The sequence below is a fragment of the Idiotropiscis lumnitzeri genome, chromosome 4 (genome assembly GCF_059441095.1).
Source record: "Idiotropiscis lumnitzeri isolate Australia: NSW breed Sydney's pygmy pipehorse chromosome 4, RoL_Ilum_1.0, whole genome shotgun sequence".
NCBI classification, from domain to species: Eukaryota; Metazoa; Chordata; class Actinopteri; order Syngnathiformes; family Syngnathidae; genus Idiotropiscis; species Idiotropiscis lumnitzeri.
The window spans coordinates 257,404-278,500 of record NC_142394.1 but is presented as its reverse complement, the minus strand read 5'-3'; the positions used below and the strand labels follow the sequence as shown (position 1 = coordinate 278,500).

General features: G+C 40.6%; 1 protein-coding gene across 1 annotated transcript in view; it reads left to right on the top strand.

Moving 5' to 3' along the window:
- The window catches only part of slc7a11 (solute carrier family 7 member 11), a 77,961-nt gene extending 58,446 nt beyond the window's left edge, over positions 1–19,515 (top strand). The window contains exons 6-12 of the mRNA XM_088294361.1: positions 384–428; positions 3,219–3,342; positions 6,642–6,745; positions 11,327–11,423; positions 13,053–13,202; positions 17,709–17,886; positions 18,802–19,515. Of these exons, the coding sequence (XP_088150487.1) occupies positions 384–428; positions 3,219–3,342; positions 6,642–6,745; positions 11,327–11,423; positions 13,053–13,202; positions 17,709–17,886; positions 18,802–18,857 (754 nt within the window). The 3' untranslated portion in view covers positions 18,858–19,515. The remainder of the gene's footprint in view (positions 1–383; positions 429–3,218; positions 3,343–6,641; positions 6,746–11,326; positions 11,424–13,052; positions 13,203–17,708; positions 17,887–18,801) is intronic.
- The last annotated feature ends 1,582 nt before the right edge of the window (positions 19,516–21,097 follow it).

Here is a 21,097-nt window from a genome sequence, read left to right as displayed (position 1 = left end):
GTATGTTGGGGTCTTGTTCATGTGTGGGTAAAATTGAGCGGGACAGGCGGATCGACGCAGTGTCTGATGTGATGCGGATACTGCATCAGTTTGTCATGGTGAAGAAGGAGCTATGCCGAAAGCCGAATCTCTCGATTTACCGCTCTATCTACGCTCCTGCCCTTGCCTATGGTCACGAGCTGTGGGTCGTGACCAAAAGGATAAGATTTTGGATGCAAGCGGCTGAAATGAGTTTTTTAACGGGATTATTTTAGGCCACAGTGGACATGACCACAGTGTGGGCCTGAGACATTACGTTTACATTACATTGAGTTTGTGACAAATGTACTTATTGAGTCATCAAGCACTCATGTTGCCACTCATGCTGGTCATGTGTTTTGCAGGTTCTACCTAAATTTTGTTACAGAGGAAATGCATAACCCTGAGAGGTAAGTTGACATATGCCTTTTAAATGTAGTGCTGCTTCAAAGTTTGAGAACCCTTCAGGGTTGGTCAAATTTTTTTGTAAAATTAAAAAAATATTAAAATAACCTTATTAAAGTTAAGTTATATCCTAATCAACAATGCTGACATTGAAAATAATTAACTCAAGCAAAGAGAATGAGAACATTGTCATGTATTTAAAAAAAATGTTTAAGAAAAATTGGGATTTCATGGGTGCAAAAGTATGTGAGCTTCTTCAGTTAATAGGATAGTGCATCTCCTTTAGCATTGATAATTTCAACCAAATGGTTTCTTTTGTAACTTATCAGTCTTTCACATCTACTTTAGGAGATTTTTGCCCACTTTTCCTTGTAGAGCACAGCCAATCAAGAGAGATTGGATGGGCGTCTGGCATGAACAGTCTGCTTCAGGTCCTACCGCAGCATTTCTATAGGATTTAAGTAAAGATTTTGACTGGGCCAATCCAGAACACAAATCTTTTACTTCAGCCATTCCTTCATTGTATGGCTGGTATGCGTTGGATCATTATCATTCTGCATGATCCATTTTCTGAAAAGCTTTAACTTTTGGTGGCGACATGGCTCAGTGGTGGAGTGGTCGTTTGCCAACCAAGAGGTTGTGGGTTCTATCCCCGGCCAACCCATCGAGCGTTTGGTTTTTACAAAGGTAATATGAGAAGAGCTAAGGCTGGGCGATATGACCTAAAATCAATATTGCTATAAATTAAGCAATTTTACCATGATAACAATAAATGCATGATAAATTTCCGCCCGTGGACCAAAATCAAAATAAATGCAGCAAATGCATATTAACTGTTTTTTTATTGACCAACTTTCAATGAAAAATAAAAGTACAAAAATCATTTGTATGAACATTCCAAATAGCTTGCTTTGCATGACTTGAACAATGTCACAAAGAACAGGAGAAAAGGAGTACCTCTCGCAAAATGTTTTCTCCAAATAGATTGCGCCAAGATGCTGTCATGCCATGTGCAAAGGCCTAGATTTGTGTGAAGGTCTCTTGTAAACAATATAAATAATGCCAGCTAGTGTGGTCGGCAAATAAATTGCTAAATAAAATGGGAAAAAAGTCAATGCAAATAAACAAGTGTGCATCATCGGGAAAATGTGCCGTCGCAAGTACTCTGGTGCGCAGTCGTCACTTGTCGTCTATGTAATGCACAGTCAGGCTCAAACAGGGATCCATGTTGCGACTCGACCACAAGTCGGATGTGGATGCAAAATGCTTGACATGTCGAAGCTCCCGTCCCGATGTTGTCCATATTGGGAAGTACGGTTTGCAACAAATATTTGCGTACCTCTTGTCGGCTTCTTTTATGAGGCGTTTAAATCCTGTGTGCTCCACTGTAACTAGAGGAGCTAAATCTTTAGCTCTGTGCTAGGCTATCGCGTCCACCTCTTGGACGTTCTCTCGTATGGTGTCGCCTCCGTTATGGGCTGTTGTCACTGGTCGAACCTTGCTTCTCCCTTTGAACTTTCAGCACAGCATGGTTGTCTTGTGGGTGGTGAAAAAGAAAAGGTTGGACGTGCTGTTTTGGGTGCTTACGACGCACTTTGCAGTTCGTGTTCTTTTGCTCAAACATCGTCTTTATGGAACTCAAAACATTTCCAAACAACATATGTCGAATTTCTTTTCGGGACAAGCGCAACAAGAACAACTTCAACTAACGTTACTTTGTCTCCAGTCGTGTCAGCCGCTTCTTGATTTGAATTGCCAACTACGACCGCGTCTGTTTGCTTTTCTTGTTCAGCTGGTTGGAGTCACGTGACTACAGCCGCTGTAGCCGTCTTAAAGGGGCATCAACATAGCCGCAGACAGACAACACTTTTTTTTTTTAAACACCAAATTTACCGACATGGGCAAAATGATGTTGGTCATTGTATTCAATTTCGGTAATGGTAAATTTTCGGTTTATCGCCCAGCCCTAGGAAGAACCCAATAATACATTTATAAACAAAAATAAACCAGTGTGAGAGTCTGCAACGAATAAAGCTTCAGCTTTCGAACAAGAACATCAATATGTGGCTTAAAAACAGATTTTGGGCAATCTCTGTGTGCCCTGCAATTGGTTGGCAACCAATTCAGGGTGTCCCCCGCCTACTGCCCGAAGATAGCTGGGATAGGCTCCAGCCCCCCCCCCGCGACCCTAGTGAGGAGAAGCGGTATTGAAAATGGATGGATGGATTATGTTTGGATTTGTCTTCATTTAAAACTAGTTTTAATCAAGTAAAATGAGACTGCACAGCATGAATGACAGACTGTAAAAAGTCAAAAGGTTGTTCAATTTCAGACGAGGAAGAATGATTGTGATATCCCCATAATAATGGACATTTTACACATTTTGCCATAGAGCAATGTTAAAGACCGAAAACAACAGTGGACTTACAACGGGTCTCAGCCAGATCCCTGTAGGAACATGAAGAAAGGAAAAAGACAGCCCAGCAAAATGTACACATTTTGTTTGCCCTGAAAGATAATTTGAAAACCAACAGCAGCATCAGAAAGTTAACTGTCACAGTCCCCTGATCAAGGTACCGTGATTGACAGAAACAAAGGCCTTTTACAAGCCCATAAAAAGTGCAGTCCAAGTTATAATAACCTACAAGAAGAATCTCTTTTACAATGTGCATTATAATAAAACCAACAACAGCGCAACAAAGTATCTTCTCAGCCTCTCTAAAAATGCCATGGGGATTACCAAAACTAATATAACCTTTTGTACATGAGTTTACCAGTGGATTCCTATGTTACAGGACATTGCCCTTGGCTATCTGTGTCTCTATGGCGATTGTGACAACCTGCTATGTGTTGATTAATGTGGCCTACTACACTGTGATGTCGGTTGAGGAGCTCCTGGCCTCAGAAGCAGTTGCTGTGGTAAATACTAAAATACAAACAGTCTTTTCTGCACAATTGCACTTTATGTAGTACTTTGTGGTACACATCTCCTGAAACAATTGTGTCAATCAAAGAGATCTATTATTGTCCGAGAAATTGTTAAAGATTCACATCTCATCTCAGCAAAAAATGAAATAAAAATTCCCAATGAAATACGCTTGGATCACCATCATTATGTCGATTTTTCCTTAGCACTTGTGTCACTCCAAAAAGTTTTGTGGAAATCTGATATTCTTCATTAACAAACAGTGTAAAAGGGCTGCTCACATGATTCGAACAGTATTTTCCTTGGCCGAGATTCCCCTTCTATATCGTCTCCTGTTGGCTGCTTCTCTGGAAGCATTTCAGTTGAAGTCGTTTCAGATCTGCCAGCAGTTGATTACCTATAGATAAGAACCACCAAAGTGTCGTATTGAAGGTAAACCAATATTTAAATTTAGAAAGTCTTGAGAACCAACAGTCATCATTCGTGATGTTATGCAAGACCTCAGCAGATTTTTAAAAATCACTGTCTTTTGCCTTTGCTATTGGTTCGCTGACTGCATAAGCCTGAAATAAATTCACTTAATCTACATTATATGTTATGATAATTTTGTTGGTGAATTTGAGCCAGCATTCAACTTTTGGGATTCCATTGTACGTAGTATATTGTCGGTGACATTGTATAATTCCCGAAGTCATGTTTCAATGTTTTTGGAAAACAATTAGAAATAAATAAATATCTAGAAAACACATTGGTATTTTTAATGGTAATGTAACAAAACACCAATTCCGATGCGTGAACAACCAAGTAAAAAGGAAGAGGATCCTTTATTAATTGCTTAACAAAAAAAGTGACTTAGAATGTGCCATGACTGAGGCGTTTTTTTTTCTTACACTAACTGGAAATATGACCGAACCAAAGTTGTTTTACTCTCCTACATGTAACAACATTGACCAAGTTGTTTCTTCATGTTCAACCTGAACCAGTTATCTTTTCCCACCCTTAAACGGACATTTGATTGGTCATTTGATGTCTGTAAAAATGTAAGCACTATCACCCGCCCCCCTCCTCACGGGAAAAAAAAATGATTTAATGCATCTTTTTTATTACGACATACAGCACATCTTATTGGCCATTTGTTAAGGGGGTGGCCTGCTTTGTTTATTTTTTTCAACCTGTCAATGTCAGTGAGGGAAAGAGCCAACCATCGTTATATTTTTTCCTAGCTTGTTTTGTCATGTTCTGTTGTCACCTGGTGTCAGAAAACGGTGACCAATTGTCACCCAAATTCATATGCACAGCTCTACTCATGTCAACTTTAACCTGTGAAAATGTAAAAGCGAGCGGTACGATGTATTGAATTTTATTGACATTAAATGTGAGCTCTACGAGAAAAAGGCATTACCTTGTCCACAATGGCACAGCCATGGTTTGCGGTATGAAATTATCTTATGCCAGTGGCTGTATCAGCGGTTGATCACTTATCAATTCCTGACAGCTGCAGTGGTGTTAACCTGTTGGCTGAGGAGGGCTAATGGCTGCCTGACTAACAAAACTTTAGCATCACTAAATGTCAATAAAAGCTGCTGTAGCGTGACCAAGATGATAATTTCACCCATTTCATGATAGTACATGTCTTCAGGCCTGCAATTATGATTTTAATTATTTTTCATCATGATGGTAGCGCCACCTACTGGGTAAAGGAAATTCATGTTTCATTTTTGGATGTTTTTCTCGAGGCGTTTTAACCAGATCTACCTCATTGCTCAAAAGAGTGTTTAGGCCTTCAAAATGTTAAAACACAAAGTTTGTGAGTTTTCGTAAAACGTCATTGTTGGCCAAGAAAACAACGCTAATTTTGAGTGTCTTAATATGCACCCAAACTCATGAAACTTTGCACATACATCAATCCTATTAAAATAATCAACATTCTATTTGTTTATTTTACTTTTTTTAATCTGTCAGTAGTACCACCTCCAAATTCAAAAATATGTTTGAACGTGTTTTTTAAACTCTAACCTAACGTGCAAGTGACTGAAAAACTCATCCAGCCACTCTCAGCCCTCACGAACACATTACAGCTGTAGCATGAACATGGGAACATTAATTGTATTGGAACAGAATGACTACTTAAATAGATGGCTGAATGAATGAATGAATTGCTGGGGGCTTGAGAATTTTCTCATGGAGCTATAGTATCCCCTAGCACGGTGCATGTTGACGACTTATCAAGACCGCAAATAAGACATGACAGAAACTGCATGTAAGCCGCTCATATCCTTATTCTTTCATAAGCAAGCCATGGAGAGGTTAATCATGATCTTTTCAGAGGTTCAAGTGAGCATAAGTAGAGATGTCCCACACATTTTAGTGCCAATAGATGGACATTATGTACAATGATTTTGAATGGACACGTTGTGTCCGGTTCCTCGGCTGACTCCCTCCAAGACATGGCAAGAGGCAGGGGAACGTGGCTAAACAGCTAGCGACATAGGGGCATTTTGAGAGTAGTTCGGTATTTGGTCATTTCTCCAAAACAAGTTGATAACATTGAAAATGCAAGCTCATATAGTTTTCCTGATTTTAAAAAATGCAGTTTTTGAATGAAAAATGGTCTATCCTGGCTGAATGATCCCTTTAATAAACATCAGCAGTGTTTGTAAGTCTTTGCTAGCAAAAAACATGTTTTAAAGAATAAATGCATAATTCATATTACATTTGATTGATTGAAATGAATTTTGGGTCTGGAAAATTAAAGAAAAATGAACTCATACCAGATGTAAAGGAATCAAAGAGAAGTGCTAATGCCTCACTTGTGGATTTTGTTTATAGCAACACAAGTGCCTAAATCAATGAGATGACTAAGGCATATAGTGTTTTTGGATTCTACTAAGTGTTGTGATTGGGCAAGGACATAAGAAGAAAGGCCTGATGATTCAGCAGTGGAATGAGTGCAAAGTTATGCGGATATCATAGTTTGGCCATATGACTTTTATGGCTAATGACGTGTGAAATGACATTTCTAATTTTTTTTTCAACAAAGCATCATGTATGGAATCTGAATTTTTGTCACACATCCTTGCTATAATAAAAGCAAACAAATTGATGATGCCTAAATAATACATTGTAATGGTTTAGCATGGACTGTATGAAAAAGCATGATTCTCGTTTCCATCTATCACACTCTATGTTCACAAAGGCCATGCATAAAGGCAGTGCATACTTTGTCTTATCACACAACACATTACTCCCATAAGGTATTTCTCTGTTTTAACATTGTTTCCTTTGTTTACAGACATTTGCAAAGAAGCTGATGGGGGATTTTTCATTAGCAATGCCAGTATTTGTGGCCATGTCATGCTACGGTTCCATGAATGGTTGCCTCTTGGCCCTGTCAAGGTACAACTTCCTCATGTTTTGAGAGCATTGTTGCTTTATGAGTGGTATGCACTTAATTTATACAAAACGTGTGCAACCCTCTGTCCGTAAGTTAGAGGTTGCCTGACTAGTTTGAAGTTTGAATGGCAATAAACAACTGCAGTTTTCTGACACCCCTTAATTCATCCGTTGGCGAATATACCATACTTATTCTGAAGGAATGGCTAAAATCTCCTGGCCATTTAGTCCTCTGTCGTGCTTCACTTTACTTAATTACTTATCCTTTTCCATATCTCCTTTGAAGTCGACTCCTTGCTCAAGGGATAACTACCGGTTCCATGTTGGAGCAAAGCCTTTCACGGTTGCAGCATCGTAGGTAATTGGTGACCACTAGTGCTAATATTCTCTGCTATATACAATACAATATACAACTTTATTTATATAGCGCACTTCATAAGAGTTGCAGCTGTAACAAAGCGCTTTACACTGAATAAAACACAAAGTAGCATTAATTCAATAACAAAGTGAAAGCAGTACGTTAAAATAGAAATTAATGATAGGAACACATAGACAGTGGACACCAGAAATCAGCAGAACAGTCTCAAGTTGCGTCAAAGCAAAAGAATATAATGCGTCTTCAAACTAGTTTTAAAAGTGGACAGAGAGGGGGCATTCCTATCATTTAATAAAAGGTCATTCGAGAGGGAAGGAGTAGTCTCCGATCCGCACAGCTGAGGCACTGAGCAGATGCGTAGGGGTGGAGGTAGGCTGGGGCGAGCCCATTTAAAGATTTGAATACAAATAGCAATATGATTGGAAAAAAAAATAACACACCACATCTAAAATCAGAATGTGATTCATTGGCCAAGTATGTAAAAAAGGAATTTGTCTTTCAAATTACAATCCGTCCAAATAAACACAAACAAAAAACAGAGGGAGACACAACGGGAAGCCTGGTCCACTGTTTAGCTCACAGAGATTTTAGGTGTATGAGAACCGATAGGGGCATTGGAGGGAAAAAAAAGACAGAGCTTGGTATGAAAACCTCAGCAAATGCAGCGTACATTTAAAAGACGTGCAACAGATCTCAATACTTTACATGCAGTGAAGAGGGAGGATGGAAAGGGAGAGAGGCAAGATGCGAGGCAACCAGTCTGACTAGCAGCTCAGTCCTTTTGAGTACTCTGCAGCTCATGTTTCAACAAACAATCAGAATCAGAATCATGTACATCTGTGTGGTCTAATAGCAAAGTGAAGTGCTGTGTTCTGGTTCTGCCTCCTTAGCCAATCACAGCCGGCCATCACAGTCCCAGCAGAGATCCTGTTGAAAACAGGTGTACTTACTCTCTCACATATAAAGACTGTGCTGTCCTCTCACATAACCCCTTTTGAACAAACACATGACACAAGTGGGGCATGTTTCTGTCAGTTGTCAGCAAAACAGGCGTCCGTCAATGATAGTCCATATTTACTTGACCCCTTTAGTGATGTTACCTGACGAATGAAAGCCCATTTCCGTCCATGCTTATGTTACACAGCTAAGAATGATGGGCCAACTCATCTGCCGTGCAACGTATTTAATTTTTTTAATCAGCAGCATCTTCTCCCTGTCAGGGCACAATAGTGACATTCAGAAAACGTTCTCGGTGCGCAGCGTCTCTTGCGTCATCGCAAACTGACTGTTCTTCTTCTACAATTACACCAAAACCACTTCTATTACAACTTGTGACAATTCTACGACTATGGTTATACATCTTAGTCCGCATACATTGCTGTACTATGTTAATGAGGAAAACACAATATGCACGTTTAATAACAAAGACTATAATTCAATGAAATATAATAAAATTAAAGAGTTTTAACTGTTGCTTTTGCAATACTTTTTCACATACTGAACTGTTTTAATCCACATTACTACAGTTGTATTAAACATTGACAACTTCAGGATGAACAATGGATAGTTTTGTAATGAAACCTAAAAATTTGTAGATTTCTAAAACATCAAAAGTGGACAATGGCTTCCAGCGCTGGCTAATGGGTTAGTGCTAATAGAAGCCCCCAACATGCACTTTGGAGCTTAGTTTAGCGTCCTTAACAACTTTCTTAGCAAAACACTAAGATTGATACTGGCACCTCATGACACAACCTATCCTGTTTCACATGAACTTCGGCCACGACTTCAGCTTCTAAACACCTCGCGACGTCAGTTACCAAATTGGACATATCATGCTGTTGTGTTTCGTCTCCCGCGATCGCGTCGCACTATGTATCCATCCATTACAAGCGTACGTTGTAGTGAATCACATTCAAAAACTAATATATGTACACACGTCTACTCTCTAGCTAGACATCTACAATACATTCAACATTTGTGACAATTTTCTACTCTTGCTTAACATTTTTAGCTTATTTACAAAACATTTTACCTGTCGGGCACAATAGTGACATTCAGAAAACGTTCTTGGTGCGCAGCTTCTCTTGCGTCATCGCAAACTGACTGTTCTTCTTCTACGGTACTCAGCGTCGGCTCTGAAAAGCAAGGTCCTAAACACCCTCTGCTGGCGAAACTAATATTGCACCCTAATAGACACACAGACACTAAACCCTCATGTTATCATTAGAAAATGACCTTAAGTACAACGACAATAAAAGTGTGTGTGTGTGTGGGGGGGGCAACTATTTCTATGTATCCATTTTTCACATAGTGCCACACTTACCCCGGCTATTTTTTTTTTTTTTTTTTTTTGTAGGGCATAAGCCCCCAATTAACAATTAGTTAATAACACTTACTCACAGAGTGAGTAAGGACAAACACTCAAATAAAGACTCAAACAAATGATTGACATTTGCCCGTCTGGTTTTATTTCAAATCTCTGGAGTCAGTCAGGCTGCTTTTCTTATCCTAACAACCACACCCAGAAGCAGATGAAGTCAGAAAAAAGCACTCCTAAAAGGCAATGCCCACAGTTCATAGGTTCCTAAGACAATGTCTAATGTAATGTAGGTTGAGGTCATCTTCCTTCCCTGGGCCTCCAATGTACCTAGCCACATCTAACCTCGGGTCCCAAGTCCACTCCATGGCCTTGGATGAAGTCTGGTATCCTGAAAACACCCTCCCTATTGTATGCCTTATGATAAAGGCTTCCCGCCGCAGATCAATGATTGACATTGTGGTTGTGTCTCCGGACTTGTGACCGCATGACTCAGGTGAAGAGAGGGACTGAGCTGTCGAATGATCTACACCTGGTAATGTGTTTGCGCCGATGGTGGGAAAGATGCTGTTACGATCTGGCAGACCCAAATGTGCAGTGCAGGTCTGCTGGGAATGTCTGGCAGAATCCACCGTCAAAAGGAGTTTTAACTCCCACCTCCGGTAGAGCTTCACCTATGTTTCGAGGTAGGCGAGGGACATTGAGTACCAGTGGACCGTGTTCTGCACCTTCAATGTTGTGGCGGCCTACCAGTGCTGTGGTCTTAAGGGGATTGGTGCCTGTGATGGCAGCAACCCTCAAACCCGTTGGTGGACACCAGTGTTGATAGTAGTATTAATTCTATCGTCCATTTTTAAATTTTGTCCCAGCTTTAGTCTAGTTTTAGTCCCATTTTTTAGTGTTTATCACATTTCGTCACCCTCATTCTATTTGTATTTATTTTATTTAGTTTAAGGCGACTATAAATCGAGGGCATTCGTTTTATTTCAGTCCAAGAAAACATTATTCATTCGTCTGGTTTTAGTCAACAAAATCTGTCAACATTTTAGTCTAATTTTATTCAGGATATTTAAGCATCATTTTTTGCCCGTGTCTAACATTTTCATGTTCATACATAAAATGTAGGTTAAAATTATTTTGGATTATGTGTGACCTATTTTTTTCTAGATTATTTTTTTTAGTTCACTTTAGTTGTTTGATTGCATCTATATACAATGGCCTATGTGATTTATGTTAACTATAGTTGCAACTCCTCCTAGGTTCGATTTGCTAAAGTTTCAATCCAATTGAAATCATAGTTGGAACAGTGGACCAGCTCTACACCCTCGGCAGGTTCCTCAAGGATGTGTGGTAGTTTGCTCAACCAGTCTACATGTGGACTTGGGGAAGGTGTTCAACTGTGTCCCTCTGGGAGTTCCGAACTCCTTCATACAGGCTGTTTGTTGTTGATGTTTCAGTACCAGCTTTGAGGTATTTTATGCAGATATAGTATCGAAATCAAAATTTTGCTGTTGTGACAACACAGGCTCTCCCTTAGACATTGAGTAAGAAAACTCACACACCCCAAAGGGGCTCAGAGTCGAGCCACTGCTCCTCCACATTGAGAGTAGCTAGATGAAGTGGCTCGAGCTGATTAGGATCCCTCCTGGGCGCCTCTCTGGTGAGGTGTTCCGGGCACATCACACCGGGAGGAAACCCCAGGGAAGACTCAGGACATACTGGAAAGACTATGTGTCAGGGCTGGCACCCCTGAGCAGAGCTGGATGAAGTGGCTCGGGACAAAAAGTCTGGGCTTCAGTTGGAAATGCTGCCCCTGAGACCCAAACCTGGGAAAGCAAAAGTAAATTCATGATGGATGGTGAAAGAAACTTAATGTATGTGTGTTTTGCAGAACATTCATGGTGGCATCACGTGAAGGACAGCTACCTGAGGTTTACTCCATGATTCACATTCGAAGAAAAACTCCAATAGCTGCCATCCTCATTTTGGTCAGTTTACTAAAATTAAGTATATCCAGATCAATAAAGTGGGATAACAACATAGTGGTAGAAACATACTGTGTCTCAAATGAGGGTATTCTCTAGACCAGACGTGTCAAGATCTAGTTCTGCAGGGTCGCTTTCCTGCATGCTTTCAGGTGTCAGGCAGAATCATCTGTGTTGCAGTCTGGAGAAAAGCAAAACATGCAGGACACTGGCCGTCGAAGACGTTTGACACCCCTGCTCTCGACCCATTTCCAGATTGTAAACAAATGAAGTAATCAGGATGCGTGCACATTCTTGCCGCAGAGAGAATGGCGGAATTCATTACGTACAAGTGGACTAACTGTAAAGGGATTGTGAAAATTACTCCAAAAAGTTAAAGTTGCCAGATGACAAAGCAATTTCCCAATCCTTGTGGGATTACAGAGTGGGAGGAAGAAGTTACAAAGTGGCCTGATGTCCAATTGGCAGATATTCATTTTCATTTAGGGGAGAATCCAAACTAGTGTTTACACTTGAGAGAAAGTTATGGGAAATAAGTGACGACTTGAAAAGCGCCTACTTCTAATGAGGAATATGGCCGCTCTCTCCATGTTTCGCTCAAGTCATTAAAGGGATGGATTACAAACTCTCAATTGGAAATCATTGACTTTTATTGCTTATAAAGTCCCAAAACGATCAATTGGAACCAAAATTCCTGTGGACATCCCTACCTATGACCACTTTAACAAATCAAAAGGAATAACCGCTTTATGGCTGATTTATGTGAGAATGAGGAAATGTGGAAATGAGCGGAGGTACATAGATGATGCTGAGAGGACATGGCACACTGCTTCTTTTTTTAACATTGACCGAAGCGGCCTTGACTAAAAGCACATGCGCACCGTTCAAGAAGAGGTCTTTATCTGAAATCGACGCTCACTCACTCTCACGCTGAAGTTGGCGGCTGTACGCAGTCGGACATGAACGATGAACGCGACTGTTTAAGAGGACATCCGTGATATGGAGCCATAAGAAGAGTAAGGAGCAAATTTAGTCGTGTTAACGCCTTTTTTTTTTTTTACAGCCTGAAGCTAAGTGTTATTATTAGCCGTGCTGTTATCCTACTGTTAGCCGGGGGGGGATGACGGTCCATGGTGGCCGCTGTCAGCAGCCATCTGTCTCCTTCGAGTTGGCACAACTTTAGCATAGCTAAATGACTGAAATATAACCAATCGGGGTTCGTGTGCACATTCTTGCTCTTGTCCGCTTCAGCCTGTGTAAGTGGAGAATCGATCGGCACAGTATTTTTGATTTTGTGGAAGTGATCACATGAGCTCACATTTGATGCCAATAAATCCAAACTATTGTGCAGAACGCTTTTACACTTTCACAGGTTTAAGTGGACAAGAGTCGTAATGTGGATTTGTGCGACTGACGATTCGAGCAATATTACAACGCTTGCCTCACTATAAAAATAACAAGCCGAGCTCCAAAAGGGGGATGCCAATTTGCCGTAAGTCTCATCAGAAAAGTACTACAGACTCTTTTAGGGGGCAGCATTTTAGTGCTGATGTCATTTTTACATGCAAACCTATTATATAAGTGTCGATTTTAACGTCAGTGAAGTGTCCGTTTGAAACATTCTGTGTGCAGTATCCATTGACCATGCTCCAGCTGTTTGTGGGAGACATCTACAGCTTGTTAAACTTCATGAGCTTTCTGCGGTGGTTATCAATTGGTGTGGTAGTACTTGGTTTAATCTACCTTCGACACACCCGGCCTGACCTCCCACGGCCCTTTAAGGTCAGTATAACACACTTTTGGCTTTTCAGACACATTTAATCTAAACAGTAGTTCCAAGTTCAAGTTCCAAGGGTGCCAACAAAACCAAAACCAACAGTGCCAGTTTTTGGCAGCTCTGCTTTAGGACACATTTGCAGCCGTGGTGATGGTGGCAAAGTACAACAGAAAGGAGGAGCAGAACCTGGAGAAAAAAATAAAAATAACTGAAACACAAGGAGCATGAGAAACAAACAACAAGATGTCCGAGCCACCTCATCTGGCTCTTCTCAATGCGTAGGAGCAGTACCTTGACTCTGAGCCCTTCTCCGATGACCGAGCTTCTCACTTTATCTCTAAGACAGAGCTCTAATACACACTCCGGAGAAAACTTATTTTTCTCATTTCGTATTCTTTCAGTCAAACTCACAGCTTGTGACCATAGCTGAGGGTAGGAACATAGATCACCCAGTAAATTGAGAGCTTCACATTCTGGCTCAGCTTCCACTTCACCATAACAGACCAATACAGAGTCTGCATCTCTGCACACCCTGCACCAATCCACCTGTCGATTTCCGCTCCATCTTCCCCTCACTCATGAGCAAGATGCCAAGACACTCAAATTCCTCCACTTGGGACAATATCTTGTCACCAACCTGGAGAGGGTACTCCACCTTTTTCCGACTGAGGACCATGGTCTCAGATTTGGAGGTGCTTCTCACTCGACTGCACACTGCTCCCGTGAGCGTTGAAGCAAACAGCAACACATAATCTGGAAAAAGTAGAGACTTATCACTGAGCCCATCAAATCAGACGCCCTCAACACCTCGACTACACCTGGAAATTCTGTCCAAAAGAGTTATGGTCAGAATCTGTGACAAATGGCAGCCTTGGCAGAGTCCAACCTTCACTGAAAAAAAATCTGACTCCCTGCCAGTACTGTGGAACAAACTCTGTCACCGGTTGTACAGGGATTAAACTGTCCGTACTAGGGCATCTGATATCCCTTGTTCTCTGAGGATCCTCCACAAGATCCCCTGGGGTATAGGGTAAAATGCCTTCTCCAAGTCCACAAAGCAAATACAGACCCTCAAGTACCTTGCGGATGGTGCACCTCCTAAATCTGATATTCAACTTCCCAACAGATCGTCCCACAGGCCTTACCACTGAAGAGCTGTTTAACCACCTTGGTGACCTTAACACCAGTGATAGGAAAGCCCACCTCAGGCACCCCAGACCCTGCTTCCTCATGGACGCATGTCGGTGGAATTGAGCAGATCTTTAAACTATTCTCTACACCGATTCACAATGTCCTGTGTTGAGGTCAGCAGCACACTACAGTCTGGATGGTGGACCGCTTTCCCCTCCTGAGACACCGGATGGTGAACCATTATTTCTTCAGAGCAATGAAATAATCCCTATTCCCTCACTGAACTCCTCCGATGGCCGAATTTTTTGCTTGGTGACCACCAAGGCTGCAATCTGCTTGGGCAGCTGGTACCGATCAGCTGAATATGGAGTCCCACAGGCCAAAAAGGCCTAGGAGGACAATTTCAGCTTGACGGCATTGCTCATCGCTGGTGTCCAACAACAGGTTTGGGGATTTCCGGGACATGGTCAATGTCCACCACCTCCCCCGGGACATGGGTGAAGTTCTGCCGGAGAAATGAGATCCAGGTCTCACTATCTTTGCCCACTTGAGCATTGAAGTCATCCAACAAAACAATGATACCCCAGAAGGAGCACTCTCCAGTATTCCTTCCAAGGACTCCAGTCACGGGTTTGTTTGTGGAAAAATTGATAATGATGGCACAGTCAAAAAAATTAAATTCAGTGGGTTTTAATGACCACAACAATTGCCCAATAGGTGAAAAGATATTTACAGTGAGGACTCAAGTGACAAAATACCAAAAATAAAGCAACCCAAAAGAAAGAGAACATATTTACAATTGAAAATTCAACATTGACTTCAACTTTGCTTAGTTCGCTTACGGTCTCCAGCAGCTAGTCACCCACGACGTTACTTGGCTTAGCCATCCTGACAAATGAATTCGGAACTCCTTAAATATGCTTAGCCCCTCCCTCTGGGCAAACCATTTAAGATATTGATATTTATAATAATAATAATAATAATAGTCCAATTGCAATGTCTGTTAACTGAACAGGAACCAACAGTCACATAAATAATAAAGGCAAGTTAAAAAAAAGGTCTTCATATCACAGCTGTCAAATTACTACAAAATAATTCAAATAATTGGCTAAAACGGTTCAGTCCCAAAGTCAGGTGACCACCTCTTTCGCCACCGATCGCCATTTAACGGCAATAAGGAATTGTCTTGGTTTGCTCCGCATGACATGTCCAACCGAGGCGGCAGTATGCAGGTGCGTGTTTTGTTCGCGTACACGTGTGTGCGTGTCGAGCTCGTCAAGTGTTCACCCCCAACACCAGCAATGAGTTTCATGATTTTTCCAGGCAGTGATGAAACAGTCTTTATGAAAAGTATAACCGCGGACTCTTGCACGGGTCCGCGGGAACAGAACGGCCGATGCCGTGAGGGAGTGACGTCATTCAATGCCGCTCAGTCACAACTCCAAAAAGGTAGGGTACTCTCAACTGCAGTTTGGTACCTAAGCACAAAGAACATTCGGGACACGTCCCTCCAGCCTAAGGCAGAGGGAGATTTTTTTAGTCTGTGTCTTGAACCGCTAAAAACAACGGAGCTAAAATTTCATTTAAAAAAATGGGGGGTAGAAATTCGGATTCCCGGCCAGTGTAAAAAAAATGAAAACTCTGATGGAAAGTTATGAAAATATTTTATGGTCACAAACATACCCAGTGTTGCTTTGATATTATTTATCTTACAAATAAAATAATGCATTCTCCCCTTTCAATGTTATTTAGAATTAAATTAGAAATAATTAACCAATTATCCAAATAAAATACATCTCATGTATTTGTCGTTTATTTGCTTAGTATTTAACCAACCAACCAATTATTAACTGAGAGATCATAACATAACATAACAGATTAAATCTAAAAATACATTTAAATAACTCATTCATAAATGATTTTAACTTTTGATCAATAAATGCTCATCGGCCTTGAGTCAGTAATGGAGTGGGCCCCTGGTTCACCCCAGAATTAAGAAGCAGCCTGTCAAGTTTTAAATGAATAAAATTAAAAATAAGAGTGCAAATAATTAATTTCTACATCAATGCAATCCTGTGGAAATATATTTATTTTACCATTGCAGATAACTGCCGTTTAACAGCGACAGTTAACTTTTCTCACCAGCAGACACACCATTGCTGATGATTTATGCAATACAGTAAACTTTGCAGTGACATAAAACTCCCTCACCCCCGCCCAGAAAACAAAACAAAACAAAAAAAACTAAAGTTCAATGCACAAATTTTGCACCAATGTCAATGGAAGTCAACTGTGTGTGAGATACAGTATACGGCAGGGGTCACCAACCTTTTTGAACGTCAGAGCAACTTCTTGGGTAATAATACGTGAAGGGATATCGGTTTGCTACACACTTCTGAAATAGATTTGCTCCAATTACGTTAAATTACTATCAATAATGCTTTTCATTTCTGTGACGACAATAATCATGTTAATTACTTCACACAATAACTAAGAAAAATGCGTTATACATGTCATATGGTTCTTGGTGAGCCCTGGTATACAGCCGGACTGGAAAATCTTCTGAAGACACATGACTGAGTTTGGCGAAAAACAATACTGTTCGAATACAAATTGATGTGGGAATGCCAGCATATCATCTCTGATTTGGTTGTGCCTCAATAGTGATGGGATCGTTGAACAAGCCATTTTTGCTTCAAATGGGGGGAGACTGTGACCGTGGTGACTGAGTCTGAATTCATTTTATTCTGCAAATTCAGATAATCCTTCATTCTAGGGTTAACTTAAAAGATAAAAAGATAAAGATAAAGATGTCCTTTATTAGTCCCACAATGGGGAAATTAGAGGTGTTACAGCAGCAAAGATATAGATAACACAGAGTCGGCGGCGTAATGTAGCCGTTAATGTATAACATTAGCAGCAGACATTCATAAAAAGCATGCAAATATACACAGTATAAACGTATCTAAGTGTAAGGAAACACTCCTAATGCCTGTCCATTATACAGAGGGGGAAACGCTGTAATGATAAAAACTACTGAATGATTGAAAATACTGCAATGATAAAAATATTGCAATGATAAATATTTTTACTTCTTCCAAGGTTTAATTTAACCTGCTTGTTGGAATCCTTTCTAAAAAACTAAACACACACAGATGAATGAAAAGGCACAGATTGGCAATTGTAATTGTAAGAGAGAGATAATTGGAATAAAAATGAGAATGCAGGAGGACCATAACAAAACAGTGGTGAAATTGATTATGAGGCAATCACGGACAGATTGTGGAAAAAAACATCAACTCAAGATGTGACATTCCCAACTTGATTATGAATTGTGTTTAAACACGTTAACCCTCTATTTACTTCTGATGTCTGCCCAGGTGCCGATTTTCATCCCAGTGGTGTTCAGCCTTACTTGTTTCTTCATGGTTTTACTGTCGCTGTACTCAGACCCACTCAATACAGGCATTGGATTTGCCATTACCCTGACAGGGATCCCGGCCTACTACATCTTCATACACTTCAACCGTAGGCCCAGGTGGTTACAAAGGGCTTTAGGTAAGTCTCAACCAGTAAATTGGATCATTAGATTAAAAGGCAGTAACATACAGGTTACATGATGCCATCAGTCATACACAAATCAAGCATTAAATACTTTTATCTTTTGCATATAGTTCTATTGTCACCTAAATACCATTATCAGAAGCTTCTGAAATCACAGCCCTGGTGAGGGAATTTTGACATTGAAAAGGTGAAAAAGACAAAGCCATTACACGAATAAAGATTCACTTTACAAGAATTAGTTTGGATTTTGGGTTAAGTTTAGGGATAGGTCGGTCGAGCACAGCCCAAAAAGGCAACGTGTCCCCCTTCCCATGGGCTCACCGCCTGTGGGAGGGGCCCAAGTCGTCGGGGTGCAGCGTCAAAAAGCAGAGAACTTGGCTGTGCTATGGCATGAGTTTATGTGGCCCTCAAAGGCAAATTATGTGGTACGGCTTCATGATTCTTGCAAATCTCGTTGCACACTAGAGTACAATAACAATAAAGGGATTTCTGATTCTGATCAGATTTTTTACAGAACAGATATTACAAGTATATTTTTTACAAACAATTCCCTCCTTTAAAATGAGCGCAAAAATAGTTGCCAATTTGAATGGCTTCTGAGTTCAAAAGTTGTTATCCATCAATTTGTTGTGTATATGTGATAATACACGGCAATCTTACGTTTACATGAGGTAACTGTCTCAATGGGCCTGTGACGGACACCACAAGTACGATGTGGCGAAAATTAGTTTAACACCCTTGCACTTTACAAGTCTTAAAAGACGCTAATATAATATGCTTTTGTCCAATTCCCTTTTATATTTAATAAGATAATATAATTATGAATATTGTTTGGTCCGTGAATAGCAATTAACATCAACATTGACGTAATAAGTCGCTCATGTACACACTTTTTTTGTCTGTTTGTAGATTCTATCAACAGAAGTTTACAAATTCTCCTGGAAGTGGCCCCTGCAGAGCAGTAATGAGAACCACATCCTACAATAAGTCTTTGGACTCATTACATATTCCAGCGATTCTATAAACTTTCTTCTCTGGCTCTCAACATAGGAAGACACTTTTTACTCTGCTCCCCCCCTCCCCTGACCTTAATAACCACAAATTCGACCATTGAAGGCCATCAAGCCTGTAGGCTGAAACTTAAGGCTGACTGAAATTAAAGTCAGTCTGCCCTAAAAGCATCTGTTATTTTGTTGAGCCCTTGGCGAACAATGCTATCTCATGGACGTTTTTATGGTTGGAGGCTCAAGCCCCTTTATTTCCCTTACCCCTCCCTCTCCTGTGCTTCTGGACATTGTCAGTACTCACAATGCTGCAACGATGAGACAAAGCATTATGGAGAGCTGGTGCACACAGACACACTTCATACAATGCAATTATACAACCTTGCATCAATGCCTTCTGATGCCTATCCGTTCCCATTTCCTCTGTTACGACAAAGGAGTGATGGCGGTTCACCTTACGGCTGCAGACAGCTGCTCAGTCTATCTGGGTTTTAACTTTCCCCGCCTGATACATACAATCTAATCTAGTAATTTTCTTTGTTGTCTTTTTATTCCAAATGAATTAAAAATTTGTACAATTTTCTACTGAAATGAAAAATAAAAAAAGCTACATTCACCATGTTTCTGTGGTCTGCGTTTAATTTCACTTAGCCACAATATGTGACTAATTATGTGTTTTCAAATAATTTGTGGTAATACATATCAGCAACCCACAATGGACAATGATAGTAGCACTAGCTGACCGCTTTATGTTACACTACAATACTAAAACTTTATTTCTACAGCGCATTCCATAACAGCTGAAGCTGTAACAAAGCGTTTTTTTTGTTTGTTTGTTTGTATATATGAAACAAACGGTTAAGAAAATTAAACCTTACATGCTGTTGGAATTTAGCTTTATATTAATGTTAGAATTTAATTTTAACCCAATGTAAACTCAAATTAGTAATCTGACTCCAATTTGCGACCTTACCCAACTCTCACTCATCCAACAATATGCGCGCTCGTTCTGCAATAGAAAGGTATCAGGAAGCCGGCATTTTCACGCACAAGTGGATTTATTCCCAATACACAGATTTTCTACATGGCACCTGGGTCTCGGGTCCCTCTCAATACAACTCTACACCTCTCTTGCCACCAGCGAATGTACTACCCGAGTTGCCCAGTAATGATTCAAACTATACAATATGCAAATGGCAAAGAGACAAAGGCATCCTGGCATGATTCTATTGGCTATGTGTATCCTGCAGTTAACTTTAGCTTGCTCTTATTGGTCTTTCTTCTCCCGCCGAATCCCGTGGCGACTCCTCCTGGTTATGCTTTGTTCATCTCGGCTTTCCCCTCCTTCTGGTGATCCTGCAAAATTCCATCCTTGCACAACCCCCATTCTGTTGCTTATGCTCCCACACACACAGTTTCACCCCCACACACACTCTCAGCATTTTACAGTATCACATTTTCATACACTGGATGCAGCAACATCTAATGAACTATGTTAAGCTCAAACTCTTATATTCCTTTAATAGTCAAATGTATGAAATCCTTTAAGTGTAACCGAAGTTTGGACCATGCTAGTGACAAGACCCTCAGGAGAGAAATGCAGGAAGATTAGATCAAGGCTGCAACAAAGGTGTGAACGAGACCCCTCTGAAACAATGGACTTCCATGCCGGGATCACAAAAGTGGCTCCTAGCAGTCTACCCTTTGTTCTGTTTAGATTGACTGCCATGATTACATTATCCTTTAATGCTCTAATAAGACTTGGGAAATTGTCTATCCATTTCCTATCGGACAAGGCTGATCCAGGGGAAACCAGGTATTGTGTTTCAAATTATTTCGTACCACCATTTTAAAATTTGAAAATGTTAAAACAATTGGAAGGGGAGTGAAAGAGTTGAGTTAGACCAGCACGCGCGGAGGCCGGGCCTCCACCGTTTGCCAGTACGGTTAAATAGACTGAATCGTGCTAGTCCAAGGAGTTATATAAATAGAATCGGTCGCGAATTAGGCCAGAACTCATTGAGAAACTGGGTTTCTCGGAAAACTGGGTTTCCCCTACGGATAGCACGGTGGTGTAAATTAACGGTTCTGTGGTCCGTCTAAAACCGGATCGCGTTATTCAAGGAGTTTCAAATGGAATTTGGACGTAACTCATTTAGAAACAGGGTTTCTCGTTACGGATAACGTGGTAGTGAAAAAGA